Consider the following 19,291-nt stretch of genomic DNA (forward strand, 5'->3'; position numbering starts at 1 on the left):
AACTTTCGTATGTTACGCCACCATCTACAGACAGACACAACCAACCACAGCAGCCGGACTCAATGTAAAGCACCACACTGGAGACACCTAAAATGTTAACCGCTGACTGGGAAGGAGGGCGTGTTGCAACACACAATGTCTACAACATTGTCTGTCAGGCACGAACTTCAGTGACCTACGTAACATAACACGATTATTCACACTTAATGTTTTTTTTTTTTTTTTTTTTACTTTTCTCCTGTTACTAAGTAGAGTGCTATTATTAGCCAAGGACAGAGATTTGTGAAAAGCTAAAGGAAATTTTCAGTTTAATGCACTACAACTTTAGAATGATTTGTGATGTTTAAAGAGAAAAAAAAATCAGTATATTCAAGTAAAATGTCAAATTTGATTTGGATAAAAGAAAAAAAACAATAGTGCATGTCTTGATTCTGTGACTCCGTATTATATACAGTAATCCCTCGTTACAACGCGGTTCACCTCTCGCGGCCTTGGTGTTTTGCGGATTTTTTTACAGTGCGATTTTGGATGCATTTTTTTACAGCATATGAATGTGCATTGTGTTCTGCTTCCTGATAGGCTAATGCTGCCTTCACCCAGCAGCAACACATCCAACTCGGTGAGTTTCACTGCCTGCTGAAGCGAGGAGCTGTGCTGCTTTTTCTCCTCTCATAAACATAAACCACCAGTGAAAAAAGCCGGTGTGATTAGCGGCTAATTCTATCCTTGCTCAGTGCTAGAGAGAACTTTTACCTTCTACTACCACCTCCTCACTGATTCTCCTCTATGCCAAATTCTTCCTAGTCTGGTTCCATTTATAAAGGTCGTGTCATACAGCTCCAGGTGGTCACACATAGCTTCTACTCCATGGTTGAATAAGAGAACAGACCAGTGTCCGTGTTGACAGCCTGACGTCATTGTCAACAAAGACTCTTAATGCGTTCAGCATCAATGTCTGATCGCTAGAAGTGTGACTCTGACGTGCTGTATGTTTGAAAACAGGTTAATGTTTTAAAATCTACGAAGGTTTGAACTTTGAGAGAGTCTAAACCAGAGAGAAATGTTAATTCCTGTCTGAGAAAAGTGTATGAGTGTGGTGAGGGGTTTTACAGCCTTAAAACATGTATAATAATTGTAAAAAATAAAGATGACTACTTTGCGGATTTTGCCTATTGTGGGTTATTTTTAGAACATAACCCTCGCGAAAAAACGAGGGACTACTGTATATCTAATCTCTCAATTTAAGGGCTTAAAGTAATGTGTGATGTTAACAGGCCAAGGAAGAGAGTATATGTATAACGTTACTTTGGATTTGAGTGTGAACTGAACATGGATGCGTGAGAGGACAACGAACCCTGTTCTCATCGTAGATGATCTGGACGATGCTGCGGTGTTTGTGCTCCACTGGGGGAGGAGTCACAGGCTTTTCTGGCTCCACTGGCTTTGCAGCTTCTTCCTCGAGTTGTTGCTAAGAAACAACATCACATCACATTTTGACAATGAGCACAAAACAGACAAAGTAGAATAAATATGAACCTCATACAAATGACCAAATGGCGGGTGGCTTTAATCTATGATTGCCGTGGTACTAAGCAGAAGATGAAAAACACACAGTCACAACACACTGCCATGATCCAGGCATCTGATATGTGAGGACCATGCAGGTGTTATCAGATCATTCACTGCAAGCTTGTTCATGTATAATAGTGTTTTTTTCCTGATCTGAAGGTCTCATCTGGCGCTTTCAAGTAATACACAGCAACAGGGATAAATTAGTAAATGGTAGTTGGCAATTATTACCAGAAAAAGTTATGGAAATGATCAGAAGAGAATTAGGTATTCCCAAAATATGCCAAATAAATAAATTCCTAAAAGTCCTGGACAAACAGACAGTTGCTGCTGAGCAATGTTTCCCAGCAGCAATCAGATTAAATTCCTATCTAATGAAACTGCATTCCACAAAACAGAGGAGCAGAGCATAGTAAAACAAGATGAATCGCATGGGAAGGGTGGACTGTGATAAGAATGGGTTAGCGAAAAGACCTGGATGAGCCAATAGTCAGATGATAGATGGGATTTAAGCTTTTTGAGGTTTAGTTGCAATTTAGAGCTCAAATCAATAATAAACATTCTAGACGGGTTTACGTTTGTCTCATGTGCAATCTATTTTCTAATTTACAAATATCAAAGCAATCCAACAACTGCAGGGACATAATTTTACAAACAAAACAAGAGTACTCAAAGTCCACAAGCCTCCACCAAGTGCCAAATCTCCTTTTTGCCAGATATTGGCATGAATCTGGATCAATGATCCTGATCATGGTATCATGACCCTTCACACTTTAAATGCATGGAATACATTTTCATCCCCATTATTAACAATACAGTAGATCCAACTGTATCGGCAGTGGGCAAACCCGTTTTTTGAAAAATCATGATGAAATATATGATGAAATAAACCTCACATAACAAGGTCAAATTTCATAATTATCAGTCAATTACAAACCAAGATATCCATTTCTGTAATTTAAACCAATGATGAGAGGTAGGATTTTTTTTTTTTTTTTTAACTGATCCAGAATCAGTATATTGATCCGGATCCAAAATGTAATGGAATCTTCAATGGCGTAAGTCTATCTTTTGTTAAAAATCTATCAAAATCTGTTAAGTACTTTAGACATAATCCCGCTAACAAACAAAGAAATAAACACCGGTGAAATTGGCAAAAGTAATAATTTAGTGTAATGAAGGAGTCCATTCATTCAACAGTAAGGATTCAAACCTGCAATTATAGATTTGTCTGAGATATTATTCTCTAAATCACATACAGTTAATTTGGTAACAACCTCTGCTTCTTGAATCTCATGACACATGATCTCCATCTTTCTCTCAAATCTGGTCGCTTCCTACTGTTATGCAGAAAGTATATAACTTTTTAAATATTACTAGAAATAAAGCTACTTCTGGGCTCTAAATATAAATAACATAAAAACAGGAGCCATTTGTGTTTGGGGTTTACCAATTCCTCCTCAGAGCTGCTCTAAAATTACTGTTGCCTTTGCCTCTCAGTGGTGAGCTGAATGTGGGGGGAAAAAAAACACACCCCGAGCCAGCATTTTTCAACTCACATCCACAGCATATAAAGACACAGAAGAAACTAAGCTGGGAGACCGACCTGCTTTTTCTTTAACTTGAAAATTTGCTGCTCCACTTTGGCGATCTCTCTATCCACTCTGTCCATGCTCTGGATGAGCTCCTCTTTAGATAGTTTGGAGGGAGAGGTGTCCTGGTCTTCCCCCAGGTGCAACGTTGATCCCCCTGGGGATGAGGACTCTACTTTGGTGGAGTAGTGAGATTCCTGTGTTCAAAAAAAAAAAATTAAAATGGACCCTTACTGCTTCTAAAGTCAATGGAATTAAAATACAAGCAAATACCTGAAGTTTATATACAGTAAATAAACACGAAGCACTAAAAGTCATTGTCATCCTCTCTTTATCCTGGAGTGAAAAATAAAGAATCTGTGATAGTCTCAGAGAACACAAAGCTGTTGCTTTTTACATACAAAAAACAAGTTCGATCAAAAAAAAAATACATTTTGGATCTGAAAGGCAAGAAGAATGGCAGCAGACGCAAAGAGGACACAAAACATCGATTGGTAGGTCAATTGACTTCCATTAACTTTAAGTTAAAGCTGCTGGAGACTATTATTTTATAATCACATCAATAACAATAATTATCATTATTCCCTGAAATATTGTCTCACTCTGCAGGACATTAAATGTAGGCCACGTTCTGAACTTTCCGTGTAAACCCCTAAATAAACATTCGCCATTTTTCTCCAATAACTTTCATGCTGTGAAAACACCACAAATGTTTTGGGAAGTCACTTTAGCAGCGTTTTGTGGGCATATGCGGTAACGGTAAGAATGAAGTTAAAACACTTCCCACAATGCAAAGCGTGAAACCTCCGAGAATGACAACAGACACCTTTTCCTGTAGCTGATTTAAGTCTTAGACTTCATTTCTTAACAACTCATTCAGTGCCATTGACGTAATATTACCTCATTTCAAATCCATACGCTCAGTGCCATTGACGTAATATTACATCATTTACGTTTTTTCACGGGGATTACTAGAATACACCCTGGCGGAGGTCCCTCATTAATATCTGTGCTGTAGTGTGATGTAGTGACCAACTGTGCCCTGAAGGTGGCAGCAGCGCAACTTTATATGAGAGATTAGCCACTGATGCTACTATTACCTGGGGGGGAGAAGCAGGATGAGGGAGATTATGGTGCTATGAAGTGATATTGTGAAGTTTCCAGCAGCTCACAGCACCACATATTAACACAGACCATGTGTGGACCCGAGTGGATTATTGATTATGCTGCGATCGTGAGATTAAACCATCAAATAACCAGGCTAAACAGGTCATCTCTGCGTGTCAGGAGGAAGAGGAAGTTATGCCTGTGTGTTTGACGGAGGGATAGACTTGGAGGACGGGCAAAATACAGTAAGCAATCCATTAAACTCTGACCTAAATAGCAAAATAATAATAATTTTGCCTTCAAAATCCCAGTGTTGTTTTTGTAGTTTTATAGTAGGAAACCAATGTTGAGGTTTCCCTAAAGCAAAAAAAAATGCTTCAAAGTCACTAATAGATTTTTTCTCAGCTTTTTGTCACAAACTGGCGATTTGTGTGAAACATGCCTCTATTCAACTGCGAATTACAGAAGAACGAAACAAGCTGGTGTCAGGTTTCAGACAGTCATAGTACAAAATATTCTGTGGGTCATCAAAAATCAGTCAAAATGCTTAAAATCGGCTGACACTGAGGGGGGTAGAAATTCTGAAAATGGCTAGCACTGAATGAGTTAAGCAAAATCATAAGTCTCAGGCTCCTCAAAACAATCCGTTGGGAATGTTCAGAACAAAATCGGACCAGATCAACAAGCTCTGTCAGTTTTACCACACAAATCCATATCCCCTGCTCAGTTAGGATTAAATGGTGACCCCCCGATGCTTCTGAGGTGTTGCTTCGCCCACCAGTAATGCATCTTTCCTCCTTTTTGTATGGAAATCTGATGTATGCATGTAAACAAAGCGTTCCTTGTTTATGTCCCTTCGGCTTTTTCAAGGCATGTCTGTCGGCCTTGAAATTTGTGAGACAATTTGTGACAAAAATCCTTGGTTTGTAATTATAAGTGCACAAAATGTATCCATTTACTGGTAAATCGGGTTATTATACATGATTTAATTGTACTTGTGAAAAGTATAAGTTGTGTTGGTGGTGGCACAAACACCGTAATGTTTTGCTGGAGGCTATGATAACATTTGGTGCTGGGCTTTATAGTACACAGCAGATAAAGGAGTCTGTCAACTATATTACCAAGTTAAGTTGTATTCCAAACATTTATAGTTCAGTTCACTGATTAACTACCAGGGTTTACACTATTAACAGCATGAATTCATGTTGGGTGTGGGATACATATGTATGTGTATATACGTACTGTATATATGCATATGTGTGTATCCATAAAATGAAGAGTCCGTCCTTAAGACTGCTCTACTGTAAAGTGTCTTGAGATACCATTGGTTATGATTTGGCGCTATACAACTAAAAGATTGATTGATTGATTGATATTACTAGTAGCTAAGGGTCTCATTTGTTTACAATAGAATGTGTGCAGAAACTGGACACAGGCTTCACCTTTTTAACTTCCATTGAGGCTCTGAAGCTGTCCTGTACAGAATGATGCACAGGTAAGACGATACCCCCTGATGTTGAAGGTGCACGGTTGACATGGGTGTCGCCACCTGCCTCCATGCGTGAACGCTTAGCCTCCAAGGCCTCATGCTCCGACTGGGCAGTGACTGAGTGAAACTGCTGCTCGTAACCATGGCGCCTCTCTGGAGGCCTATACAATATGAGAAAACAATTAAATTACATCTCGAGCTACAATTAACAGTCCCATTGATGTGCCCTAAGCCAAAAGGGGAAGGGGTTTGTGTCATTATGGATTAGGAATAGGTTAGTAAAAACTAGATAAAATATGTTGAATGACATGAGAAAGAAGAAACAACCTGTCTGTTTAGAACCTAGGCCTCACCTTTCAACTCCAGGATGGAATTCAGAGAGTAGAGATGGTCTCCTGCGGCCCTGTGGATCCTGCATGTGAGACCGATAGTCTGGAATGGCAAAATCCTACAACACAGAGCAAGAATAATAATGAAACAATCTGACCAACATCACAGGAGCATGAAGTCAGTCCGTCTCTGGAGAAATAAAAACACAGTACTGCAGAGCTTGAACCATGAACACATCCTGTCTGTCTGCACATCAGCATGATGCAACTAACCGCTGATCAATACAGAAGTCTGCAGTGGCTTCTACATCCCACAAACCAAGATTTTTGCTATTTTTGGTATCACATTCTAGAACGTGTCAAACTCAAGGCCCAGGGGCCAAATCCGGCCCTTGAGAGGATCCAATTCGGCCCGCAGGAGTAAGCAAAAATGACAGAGAAAAGATGAATCATCGTGGGGTCTATTCTCCCGTCTGGACTTAAGACCACAGTGCGTAAATCAACAAAAAGCGCGTAGTCTGTCAATGAGGGCGGTCTGAAGCAAAGGAGGTCAACTGGGCCATGATGTCATTATTTTTGGGCTGTTTAGAAATCACAAAACATGAAGTTTTCCTAATGCTTGTAAATGTCATTGAAATCCGTAAAAATGATAAAGCACACTTTTAATTTGAAACGCCCTTGTTGATAAACAATGCAACAGGTTTACTGCAGTGTGAGGATTGGACACATTTTTCTGTCTGAGCCACAGTTAAAATCTCTCTTTTTCCCCTCATATTAACGCCAGATTAACATTTGTTTGTGTAGAAAGCCTGATTTTATTAACTTCTGACATTCCTACATTCAGAAATGATCAGCGCACATTAGTCGTCATCGTCATCATCATCTGTTATCAATGTTTCACTTGTTATTTACTCTGTAGTGTTAAAATAGTTTAATCAGTCTGATGTCTGTCAGAGTTTCATTGTAACAAGCAGCAGCAGCTGACGTGTACATTCGGCACAGCTAAACAGCTCCGCAATGCTGCTCTCACCCCCTCCCTGAAAAAGGAGTGGATGACACGGGTAAAATGAAATTAAATGTAACACATTTTGTCCCGTATAGAACTGGTAAACGTGAACATAATAGAAATTCTGTTGGTCAATCCTCCTTTCATGCCGATTTTGTCAATTTCCGCATTTAACCGTTTTTATTGGTCGATTCCGTGATTCCGTCCGCGATTCCATAAACGCGGATTTTATAGGGCCCTAATTAAATAGAAATTTGTCAAAAATCTGTCACTTATTGTTTGGATATTGTCAGTTTCTTACATATTATGTATACGTAAAAGTGCAAACTAGGACACAATAATGTTTAAATTACTTGTTTTCCCGCATAAGTTCTGTGGCCCACTTGGGATCAAACTAATCCCTATTTGGCCCTGAGCTAAAATGAGTTTGACACCCCTGTTCTGGAATCTACTTTTATTGAATTAACAAAGTCATCACAAAAGCTTACTCCGGCTTCCTCCTACCATCCAAAAACATAACTTTCAGGTTGATTAGAGTCTCTAGATTGCCCATAGGAGTGAATGGGAGTTGTCTGTCTGTCGATCTGTCTGTCTGTCTGTGCATTACTCTGTGACGCCCAAATAAAGCTAGAGATAGGCATTAGAAGAATCCTGCTACCCTGAAAAAGGAGCAGGTCGGAAAATAGATGGATTACAAAAGCTTACCTGCGGGATTTTGCGTTAGACAACGTTGACACCATCTCACACACTGAAAAAATAACTGCAAGGCTCATAGTTGGAGTCTGGGAATTTGATTGCATGCAACTTCTTCTGTACCCAGACATCCTGTAACACAACCCCACCTCACTCATTTCCTGTAAGCTATTTACTGTATTCAATCAAACACCAAGACCTTTTTCCGATTAACTGAAACTTTAAAATTGAATCATCATTATTTTTTTTTACACAAATGGCTGCAGGGGCCTAAAAAACTAGCATACCATAAAAAACTGGCTAAGATGTGTTCAGTAGTGAGCTATAGAAAACTGTTGAGTTAGAGACCTTTGTTCAAATAGATCTGAGCTACGTACAACTACAGACTACAGGCTTTCTTAATTAGCTACATCACTGAAGCAATATATTTATCCTTCCCGACCCGTTACTGTTCTCACTGTTTCTTTATTTATTGTCTTAGTGGCTCCCTATGTATATACAGTACACTTGTCTATAATTTTTGTATCTTGCACCACGAGAGTTGTCTCTTAATTTCATTGTACTTTGTGTATAACGACAATAAAAGCATTCTATTTTCTATTCTATTACATAAAGTCTAAAAACCTCATACTGGTTTTAATGGAGATCTGTGCAGCTTGCAATGGTAAATAAAACATAGCATGCCTGGGGCCAAAAGCGGAGCACAGGCTTATAAGAACTTTCTCATAACAAACTTCCAGGAGACAATATTTACTTGAACTAAAAGATGAAATATTTTGTAAGAAAACTTTGCACTTGATTAATCTCTAAATTGCAAGTACAACTCATTTAAATGAGCTTTCGCATGTTAATCTATTTTTAAATCTTTCCTCAACATCAGAACTTTCTTTTATCAGAGCCACTTTCACATATATGAAATAGCGCTGGTCACTTCGACAGTTTACTAACTAATTCCTTTAGAATTTCCTTAATGTGATTCAATGTTTTAATGATTTGATAAAGTTTCCAGTACATGGCTTCTTCAGGAGCTTTTAATCTGGATTGAGATGTGCTTTATACAATGGCAAACTGACAAATTTCAGGAAAGAAAAAATACCTAAAAGCTTTTTAGAAAAATAGCAACTTTTTACTTCTTGGAACCCAGAAACCTCTGGAATAAACCATCAATTTTCTTACCTACCGTATGTGGTCAACATTACTTCACTTGTGTCTATTTTCTGCACAAGATGGTTTGATAAAGATAAATGGGGCATGTGTAGGATTTAAAAAAACAACTCATATGCAGAGGGTGTGATCCATGAATGGAGAATAAGAACATGATAACTAGAAAGAATATTGAAGATGTACAGGATTGTATTGGACCAAAATAAGCCAAACCTTTATCTTGCTTTCTAAGATGCTAGTCAGCCAGCCCACAGTGTAAATACTAAAAACAACAGCATTGTTTTCCACTGGGACTGTAAAATGTATTGTTTTTCTAAATTGAATTTAGTAGGTTTTTGAATGTTCAGGGCTTTTGTTCACAAATATTTGCGGTTTAAAAAATGCACAATTGTTGAAAATCTGATCAATCGGAACCCATAAAAAGCCAGTTGGAGAAGAAAAAAACATTTGAAAAATCTCTAATTTAATCTATGCTTTTAGAGGTGACCGTTTTGATTTCATAACGAAGGGCAATACATTATTCATCTAAAAATATATGGTATATAAAACCTTTTAAACTAAAATGATCTTTTATTTGCACTACACTTGTCCAATTTACAGTATGTGCTACATTGTAAAAGCTTTTTTAGGTTGACCATTTCTTAAAAAATTGTGAAACAACATGAAAAGCAGGTTGAAGTCAGCAGTCAGTCAGTCAAAACACACAAAAGCAGTTGGACAACTGATTATACAAAATAAATAAAAATGTGTGATGTGCTGCACATTTGTTTGTGTCTATGAACAAATATTTCTTGGTGCTCCCAAGTATTTTACTTTACGAGCACATGTGCTCCTTGTGAAAAATGTCTGTGTGCCGCCCTAAAACCCTGCAGGAATTTTAGCAAAGGCTCATTGTCATTGTCAAGTAAAATAGCACGTGCGATTTCCCTGGTTTAAGTCTATGGGACATGCGCATGATAAATTGATAAATAAAGTTTGTACCAATGCGGAACTTTAGGTAGAACCTGATAAAAGACATACATTTGCACAAATAAAATGATTTATTTAGCATTTAAAACTCCTTAGTGCAGGGGTGATAATCTTCGCTCCACCATGTGCGGAGTGAGTGTGTCTGTGACCGGAGCAGATCGATTATAAGCTGTATGCTGTTTTGAATGATTGGCAAAATAAACGTTATAGTCCATATTCACAGGTGGACAGTGGAGGTGGGGTGCACACACACATGCACGCTTCTGTGTCCTGAAACGAACAGAAGTGTCCGCTGCGAAAGCGAAAGTAACACACACACACGAGAAGAAGTCGGTCACTCAACCGCTTTGCTCCAATCGTTGCCGTTCGCACATACAGTTGTGTGCGAAAGTCAGGGCACCCCTTTAAAAACAGCATATTTTATATATTTAAAAAGTTATATTCATATTTACTGTCTCTCTGGTACATGGGAAAAAAAAGACAATATTGTCAGGAAACATTAATGCATAGTTACATTTTATTTTATAAATTGAACAAAATTACAAAAATGAAAAACATAATTTTGGCATGTGCAAAAGTCGGGGCACCCTACAGCATCAGTACCTTCAGTACTTAGTAACACCCCCTCTGGCAGATATCACAGCTTGTAAACGCTTCTTATAGCCAACAACAAGTCTCTGGATTCTATTATTTGGGATTTTTCCCCATTCTTCCTTGCAAAAGGCTTCCAGTTCTGCAATATTCCTAGGACATCTTGCATGCACAGCTCTTTTAAGATCTACCCACAGATTTTCGATAATGTTTAAGTCGGGAGACTGTGAAGGGCATTCCAAAACCTTCAGCTTGCGTTTCTTGAAGTAGTCCATGGTGGATTTGGAGGTATGTTTAGGATCATTATCCTGTTGTAGAAGCCATCCTCTTTTCAGCTATAGCTTTTTTACAGATGCTGTGATATTTGCCTCCAGAATTTGCTGGTATTTAATTGAATCCATTCTTCCCTCCACCCGAGCAATGTTTCCTGTCCCACTGGCTGCAACACAACCCCAAAGCATGATGGATCCACCCCCATATTTAACAGTTGGCAAGGTGTTCTATACATGAAATGCTGCTCCTTTTTTTCTCCAAACATACCTTTGCTTATTGTGGCCAAAGAGTTCTATTTTAACTTCATCAGTCCACAGCACTTGTTTCCAAAAGTCATCAGGCTTCTGTAGATGTTCTGTTGCATATTTTTGACGTTGTATTTTATGATGAGGTCGTAGATAAGGTTTTTTTCTACAGACTCTTCCATGAAGGTCTTGTTTGTGCAAGTATCGGCGCACAGTGGAAGGGTGCACCACCACTCCTGAGTCTGCTAAATCTTCCTGGAGGTCTTTTGAAGTCAAATGTGGGTTTTGGTTTACCTTTCTGACCAGACTACGAGCTGTTCTCTCCGAGAGCTTCCTTGGTCTTCCAGATCTCTTCTTGACCTCCACAGTTCCCCTCACCTGCCATCTCTTAATTATGCCTCGCACTGTGGAAACTGCAAGCTGAAGGTTTTGGAATGGCCTTCACAGTCTCCCGACTTAAACATTATCGAAAATCTGTGGGTAGATCTTAAAAGAGCTGTGCATGCAAGACGTCCTAGGAATATTGCAGAACTGGAAGCCTTTTGCAAGGAAGAATGGGGAAAAATCCCAAATAATAGAATCCAGAGACTTGTTGTTGGCTATAAGAAGCGTTTACAAGCTGTGATATCTGCCAGAGGGGGTGTTACTAAGTACTGAAGGTACTGATGCTGTAGGGTGCCCCGACTTTTGCACATGCCAAAATTATGTTTTTCATTTTTGTAATTTTGTTCAATTTATAAAATAAAATGTAACTATGCATTAATGTTTCCTGACAATATTGTTTTTTTTTCCCATATACCAGAGAGACAGTAAATATGAATATAACTTTTTAAATATATAAAATATGCTGTTTTTAAAGGGGTGCCCTGACTTTCGCACACAACTGTAGGTTTTCACGTTTGTGCACAAATGCGAGTGAAATAAAGCTGTATCAAGCAAAGCAAACAACTCTTCGGTGTAAATGAGATGACAAAACAATGCAATGGGAGCATCTACAGTATATCACTGGTCCGTGTCTGCTTGGCTGTGTGAGTGCACGTCTGGTGCGTGCTAGCGTAGCTACTTAAGCTCTTCAGCGATTGGCTCTGGCCGCACACGTGACTGTAGTTAGCCACTGTGATTAGCTCTGGCACGCACCGAAACAGAGCGGTGCAGTGATTAGCTATGGGTGCACACAATTTTATGAAATCATTAATGAACTGTAGCATTACAGTACAAACAAATGCGATGTCGCACAGCTTTGAACCAAGCTACAGCTCTGTAGCAAGTATGAGCTCGGTCTGTCCCTGAACACCAGAGATATTTGAGGCACATACACACAGACAGAGATTCTTGCTTTTATAGATAGAAGTTCTCCAGTAACAGTATTTCCTTAAACGTCTGACCTCACTGCTACATGAGGTGTACACACGGGATTAAAAATACACTATCTGAAGTTAAATCCACAGGGCCTTAAAGGATGACAAAATAAGGCAATATTCTGTTCTCATGTCTTTACAAAGGTGGTCTTACAATAAACAAGAAAATAGGATTACAGAATGCCCCTCTACATACATGGTTTATAATTATACTCTGTAAGGGATAATTTGGATGGTTAAGTCTCCATTTCTAAATGCATTTAGAAAATGCACTTTTGGACCATCTTCAGTGGCCGGAATTTCAGTGCATCACAACACTGAAAACAATGTACAGGCCAATCAGTGATTGGGCTGCTAAAGGATCTGGTCAAATTAAATATGTTATCTCATAAAAATACAAAGAGCACCGAAGTTCTTGATGAAGACCTTTAGGCAGCTTCTCCTTTATTATATTGAAATCTGTTCCTTCTCCTCCTTTTCCTGCTCTGTGTGTGTCTCAGTCACTCTACAAGAGGCGCAACCCCCCCCACCCCCAACCCCCAACTAAATTTCCGATGACAGAGAGAAAACACAGATTTACAGAAGAATGTTTTTCTTACCTGTTGGTGGCGCGCTCCAGTGAAGGTATACTGGACAGAGTGTGGTGGGTATCGGCTCTGCTCGGTGCTAAAGCTCCCCTGACTGGGAGCATAGCCTGAGCTACTAGACATCCTGGCTCAGTGCTTGTGGGCTGCTACTGCTGCTCCACATTCAGAGGTGAGCTAGACCATGTTTGGAGACACGAACCACCTGCAGACCCAGGCACAAGCATTAATGTCTGTTTGGAAAACATTTTTTAAACTTCAGAGAATGAAAATGACAGTTGAAAGGAGAATCATGACTTTTTTTAAATGAGTTCACACACACACACACACACACACACACACACAGACTAAACAAACCTTAACTTTTGATTGAAGAGCAGATATTATATATTAGTGATCAACCGATTCATCGGCCAGATGATTTAGCCGGCTGATTTTTGCGTTTTACGTGTATCGGCATCGGCCGATGCGCGCTGTTGCGTTCATGGAACAACTTTATAAACAGAGCGGCTGCTACAGGCTGCTCCTGTTACCGGGGACGGTGGCTGCAGAGCCCCTCCCCCCACTAGCAGAGCGTGAAGCAAGCTCTTCAATCCCAGGCAGGTTTTAAACTTTCAAAGCATCTTTTAACTGTTTAACTCAGCATTTGTTGTTCCGTGGGTCCGTGCTGTGTCGCAGCTGTAGTAAACGAGGAGCTGGCCGGAGGTTTGGCGTGTGTGTTTGTTTTCCTCTCTCTCTGCTTCTCACTCAGTGCTGCGCTGAGAAGTTTTTAACTTTGAGAAGCAGTTTACTACTTGTTTGAATATTTATTCTTGTTAATGTTGATGCAATTTAGAACAGAATCTTTAACAGTTTGTTGCTTAATGCGCATCTGACATCACGTTATTTTCCTCTGTTAATTTATGTTCTGGGGTTGTGTTGGAATGGACTATTATACAGGATTTCTTTTTGTGTTTAATACTATAATTATATATATTTATGCTCAATAATCCTGTTAATAAAATATATCTCCGGTCAGGCCAACTTTTGTCAGAGCTATTTTCAGGACAAGGACGAACAGTTCTCTTTCATAATTTCATGAGATGTCTCACTTTATTTTTTTTACTTGTTCTTGTTCTACATCCCCTGTTTTTATTATTTGTTAAATATTTTTTTACTTGGTGTACTTGGTGGTAACTCACCTTTGTTCATTTCACTAAATGTTAATTTTTGTTTATGTTCATTAATCGCACAATATTTTAATCTATTGACAGCACAATATATATATATATATATATATATATAGTGCTGTCAATTAATTGCGATTAATGAATAATGCTCTGTGATTAATTAATCTCTTTTTTAATCTCTCCTAAAAATTGCTGAGAAAACACCCTCAGCTTGAGGTATTTTCATTTAAATTACATTATTGTGGCAGATTAAAACATTTATGTATAACAAAGTGGCTTTATAAAGTTATTTACTGTTTATTTTTAACAGACTAGAACCATTTCCATTCCTCTGTACTTTTTTTAAACAGCAGAGGGGGCTATATATATATATATATCCTTCTCTTGTCCAGAAGTGAATCTGCTATTACTTTCTTTCTGGCTGCCTTCTACTCTTAAACATGTTCATAAATGATTCCTTGGCCCTTTAGCACCGAAAGACTATCTGTAATATTACGTGAATATCTGTAAAAGTCACGTTTTTCTATTAGCTCTGTCTGCTAGCATAGCATCTCTTCTTCACTGCAAGAATCTGCATGCCAACCGACCACTGGGTTACAAACACCCTCTGCTGGTCCAAACAAATATCTGACATAAATTCAGTGCAATGACTTGTTTTTTAAAGTCCAATTGTTGGGGCACAAAATACATTTTCAGTTGCACTTTTAAAAAGAAAAATAACTATTATGCAGTTTTGCATTGTTTACTATATAACCAGAATTTAAATTAATAGGCTTCTGTATTATTCCTTTATTTATTTCAATCAAGATTTATTTTTAGTTAAATTGCATTGTTTTGAATAGTTTATCAAGGAATTCTTTTGACAATAAAAAATAAAAGGAAAATAATACAGTATTTTCTAGTTTTTTCCCCCAAAAAAATAAAGGAATATTTTTCAGTCCCATTTTGTAAAATAAATCGTGAGAGAATTATATCGTGAACCCAGTATCAAGAATCGAATCGTATCTGGAGTTGAGTGAATCGTTACATCCCTAGTTAGCATTGAGGTGGAAAAGGTCCACTGGAAGGCTGGAGGAGGAAGAGCTCTGCTGATCCACAAACTCTTTCTTGCACACAACTGGGCTTGTAATGGTTCCTTGTAACAATTCCTACTATACTAGAAATTCTACACGACGGTACTACCATGGATTACGATCCTACCGGTGCCAGTTTCCGCTACATAGCGACTGCCTCTACTCTCCTCCCGGCTTCTCACCACACAGTCTAAGTTCACTGCACGCTCCTAACTTGAAAACAAACCAACATGGCAACCACTGCAACCGAACTACACAGCTGCTGGAGATATGATAGGCCGTTTCCGCACGCTGGGTCCGCCCGTCTGTTAGCTGATTGGCTGTTCATGTGTTTCTGCCGGCAGAACGAACTTCATGAAGACAGTTCCGCTTCGACAGAAACTCGCTTCAAAACAAACAACAAGCTAAAGTTCTGTCTCGCCTGGACGTGTGCACGGCTTACAGTCACAAACACGAGACAAGTGGTATCACTAATGTTGCTCAAAAAAACTAACTACAAAAGTCACATTTGTAACTAATTTGGCTTTAAATGAGGCAGAGACAGTAAAGCAATAGGAGACAGGGCTCTACACTAACTTTTCCAGTGATGGCACTGGTTCAAATTCTGTGCTGGTGCGACCAAATGAAAAAGTTGGTCGCACCTGTTTTTTATTTTGCAGAAAGGCTGTACTTGAATTATATACTACTTGAACAGTAGCATAACCAACTTAGCATCTGCATTGGTTCACCCCATGGAATTAAATTCAGAGGGTCCAGCTCTTATAGTGGGGTCTCCTAACCCTCTTCCCCTGGGTCAGGGGTCTGCAACCTTTACTCTACAAGGAGCCGTTTTACCTCATCTCACCTGGATTAAAGTCCTCCTGGAGCCGCAAAAATAACTTCTCAATAAAGACAATACAGTGTATTAAATTCTATAAAATTATATAGAATAATGTTTGATTTGATTTATATTGATCATGTAAATGGTAGCGTAAAAAGTTTTAAATAAAATAAAATAAATTGACATCAAGAAATAAAACAGTATCTTGCATCTTCAAATTCTTACACATCTCAGTTTACATGAACACAATGTTATATAAAGAAGATTTTTTTTAGTTAATGTATTTGAAAAGCTACAAAAAGTAACGATAATTGATGACGCACTACCATGTGGTCAACACATGCTAAGGCCAAAAAAAATAATAGTTATGCTTCCGGTTACGCGACCGACCCTATTTAAAAACGTCGACCCTAATTTTTTTTTCGTGGTCAAATCAAGTGCTGTCTCTAAAAAGCCAAATCAAGTACAACAGCAAACTACATGCAGTAGCGCTCAAGTGACTTCACCACTGAGCAAGCCTTGCAGCGCCACCACGTGGTAATGCAGGAAGTTTGACGCATCAACTTCCTGTTTGTGTTTCCAGCATGGCCACAATCAATGCAATGGCATCAACACTTGAAAAGAGTAATATTCCCGATTTTGGTTTGAGAAACTCCATGATAGCATTATATTTTAGTGCTATATACCCCCTGCTATGGCTATGAACAAAATCTGTGATGGAAAGAAGCTGAACATTCGCAGTGTTTACATAATGTCATGACAGATCTAGAGTTGCCCATGTCACGTCATGACATGACATTGCAAGTGTTGGCGTTCAATAAAAAAATGCCTCATGTGAAAGCTTGAGTAAATCTCAATAAGTGTGTGCTTGTAACATCATACACTTATACAGGTACACAACATATCCCAGGCCAGAACAAATTTGTCAATAACAGTACTTCAGCTTCAAAATAAAAAGAAGAAAACTATGGCATCTTAAAATTGTTTTATACAGACAAAAACATTAACAACTTTGCCTGTGTGTCAAGCCCCAAATAAAATTCTTAAGAAATCTGTGCGTCGGACACCGCGTCACTGCACGTTGTCAATGCGTCACACGTTACTATTTAGCCTTGCTTTTAACCGAAGGTGGCTTTTCACTGACACTGAACCCTAACCCGTGGTTTCCACTGGATACGTCTCTGCCAAGCCACGCCTCGTATTTCCATCCATTTTCCAACCCGCTTGCTCCTTTTCAGGGTTAAGGGGGTCTGCTGGAACCTATCTCCATCTTTCTTCATGCGCTAGGTGGGGGTACACCCTGCACAGGACGGCAGTGGGTCATATTCACATATAAATATTGCACATATCCATGATAGAATCACAATAATCTCCACAAAAGCAGAAGATCTACAGGGTAGGACCGAGTCAATTTCCTTCAGCTCCTTCAACTGTTTATTTGGCTTTGTAGTTCTCCTTGTCTTGCACTGTAGCCAGGCTAACACAAAGTCAGAGCTCTATTGAGCCCATGATTCCTCTAGCCCTCAGCTGTGAGGACTTTATGACATTTTTTAACGATAAAATTCACAAGATTAGAGATAAAATTAGCCATTCCCTGCCTTCACCTGGGCCTGCTGTACCATTAAATGTAAATAGGCCTAACCTAAACTGTTTCACACATATAGGACTTCAGGAACTTAACTCTATTATTTCATCCTCCAAACCATCGACCTGCCTTTCAGATCCGATCCCAACTAAGCTGTTTAAAGAAGTTGTTCCCCTAGTCTGCCCATCTTTGTTGGAGACAATAAATATATCCCTATCAATAGGCTACGTGCCACAGTCCTTTAAAGTAGCTGTAATCAAACCCCTTCTCAAAAAACCTACTCTTGATTCCAGCACTTTAGCAAACTACAGGCCTATATCTAATCTTCCTTTTATTTCAAAGATTCTTGAGAAAGTTGTGGCAGCTCAGCTCTGTGAATTTCTTCAAAACAACAGCCTGTTCGAGGACTTCCAGTCAGGCTTTAGAGCTCAACACAGCACAGAGACTGCTTTAGTTAAAGTAACTAATGATCTACTCTGGGCTTCAGATGAAGGACGACTCTCAGTGCTGGTTTTATTAGATCTTAGTGCAGCTTTTGACACTATAGATCACTATATTCTACTAGAGAGATTAGAGAAATTACTTGGAATCACAGGGACTGCCCTAAACTGGTTTAAGTCTTACCTATCTGATAGGTACCAGTTTGTACACGTGAATAATAAGTCTTCTGTGTACACTAAAGTAAGCTACGGGGTTCCTCAGGGCTCTGTGCTAGGTCCAATCCTCTTCTGTATCTATATGATCCCCCTTGGTAATGTTATGAGAAAATACTCTGTTAACTTCCACTGCTATGCTGATGATACCCAACTGTATGTATCAATGAAGCCAGGTGAGACAAATCAGCTATCTAAACTTGAGGCCTGTCTAAAGGACATTAGGGCCTGGATGGACCAAAATTTTCTTCTTCTCAACTCAGACAAGACTGAGGTCATTGTACTGGGCCTTAGAGAAACCTATGCTAGCCTAACTGCCCTAGATGGCATTACTCTGGCACAAAGCACAACTGTTAGAAACCTTGGGGTTCTATTTGATCAGGACTTATCCTTCAACTCTCACATAAAACAAACTTCAAGAACTGCCTTCTTTCATCTCCGTAACATTGCTAAAATCAGATCTATCCTGTCTCAGGGCGACGCCGAAAAACTAGTCCATGCTTTTGTTACCTCTAGACTGGATTATTGTAATTCTCTCTTAGCAGGCTGCCCGAGCAAGTCGCTTAAGACACTTCAGCTGGTTCAAAATGCTGCAGCACGTGTACTGACTAAAACTAGGAGAAGAGATCACATTGCTCCTGTATTAGCCTCTCTGCATTGGCTTCCCATAAAATATAGAATAGAATTCAAGATTCTTCTTCTCACTTATAAAGCCCTAAATGGACAGGCACCAGTCTATCTCAAGGAGCTTGTAGTGCCATACAATCCCCCCAGAACACTACGCTCTCAAAATGCTGGACTACTCATTGTTCCATTCGTCTCTAAAAGTAGTATAGGAGGAAGAGCTTTCAGTTATCAGGCCCCACTTCTCTGGAACCATCTACCAACCACGGTTCGGGGGGCAGACACCCTCTCTACCTTTAAGGTTAGGCTCAAAACATTCCTCTTTGATAAAGCTTTTAGTTAAGAACCAGCTCATAGCTCATAATTAAGATGCAATAGGCATAGACTGCCGGGGGGGG

General features: G+C 39.2%; 1 protein-coding gene across 1 annotated transcript in view; it reads right to left on the reverse strand.

Annotated features, from left to right (window-relative positions):
- The window catches only part of ncor1 (nuclear receptor corepressor 1), an 83,932-nt gene that overhangs the window by 57,453 nt on the left and 7,188 nt on the right, over positions 1-19,291 (reverse strand). Inside the window, 5 exon segments of the mRNA XM_028465837.1 lie at positions 1,355-1,468; positions 3,176-3,358; positions 5,711-5,918; positions 6,111-6,205; positions 12,985-13,174. Coding sequence (XP_028321638.1) covers positions 1,355-1,468; positions 3,176-3,358; positions 5,711-5,918; positions 6,111-6,205; positions 12,985-13,095 — 711 coding nt within the window. The 5' untranslated portion in view covers positions 13,096-13,174.

Source organism: Gouania willdenowi, chromosome 14 (assembly GCF_900634775.1).
Source record: "Gouania willdenowi chromosome 14, fGouWil2.1, whole genome shotgun sequence".
In the NCBI taxonomy this organism is placed as follows: domain Eukaryota; kingdom Metazoa; phylum Chordata; class Actinopteri; order Blenniiformes; family Gobiesocidae; genus Gouania; species Gouania willdenowi.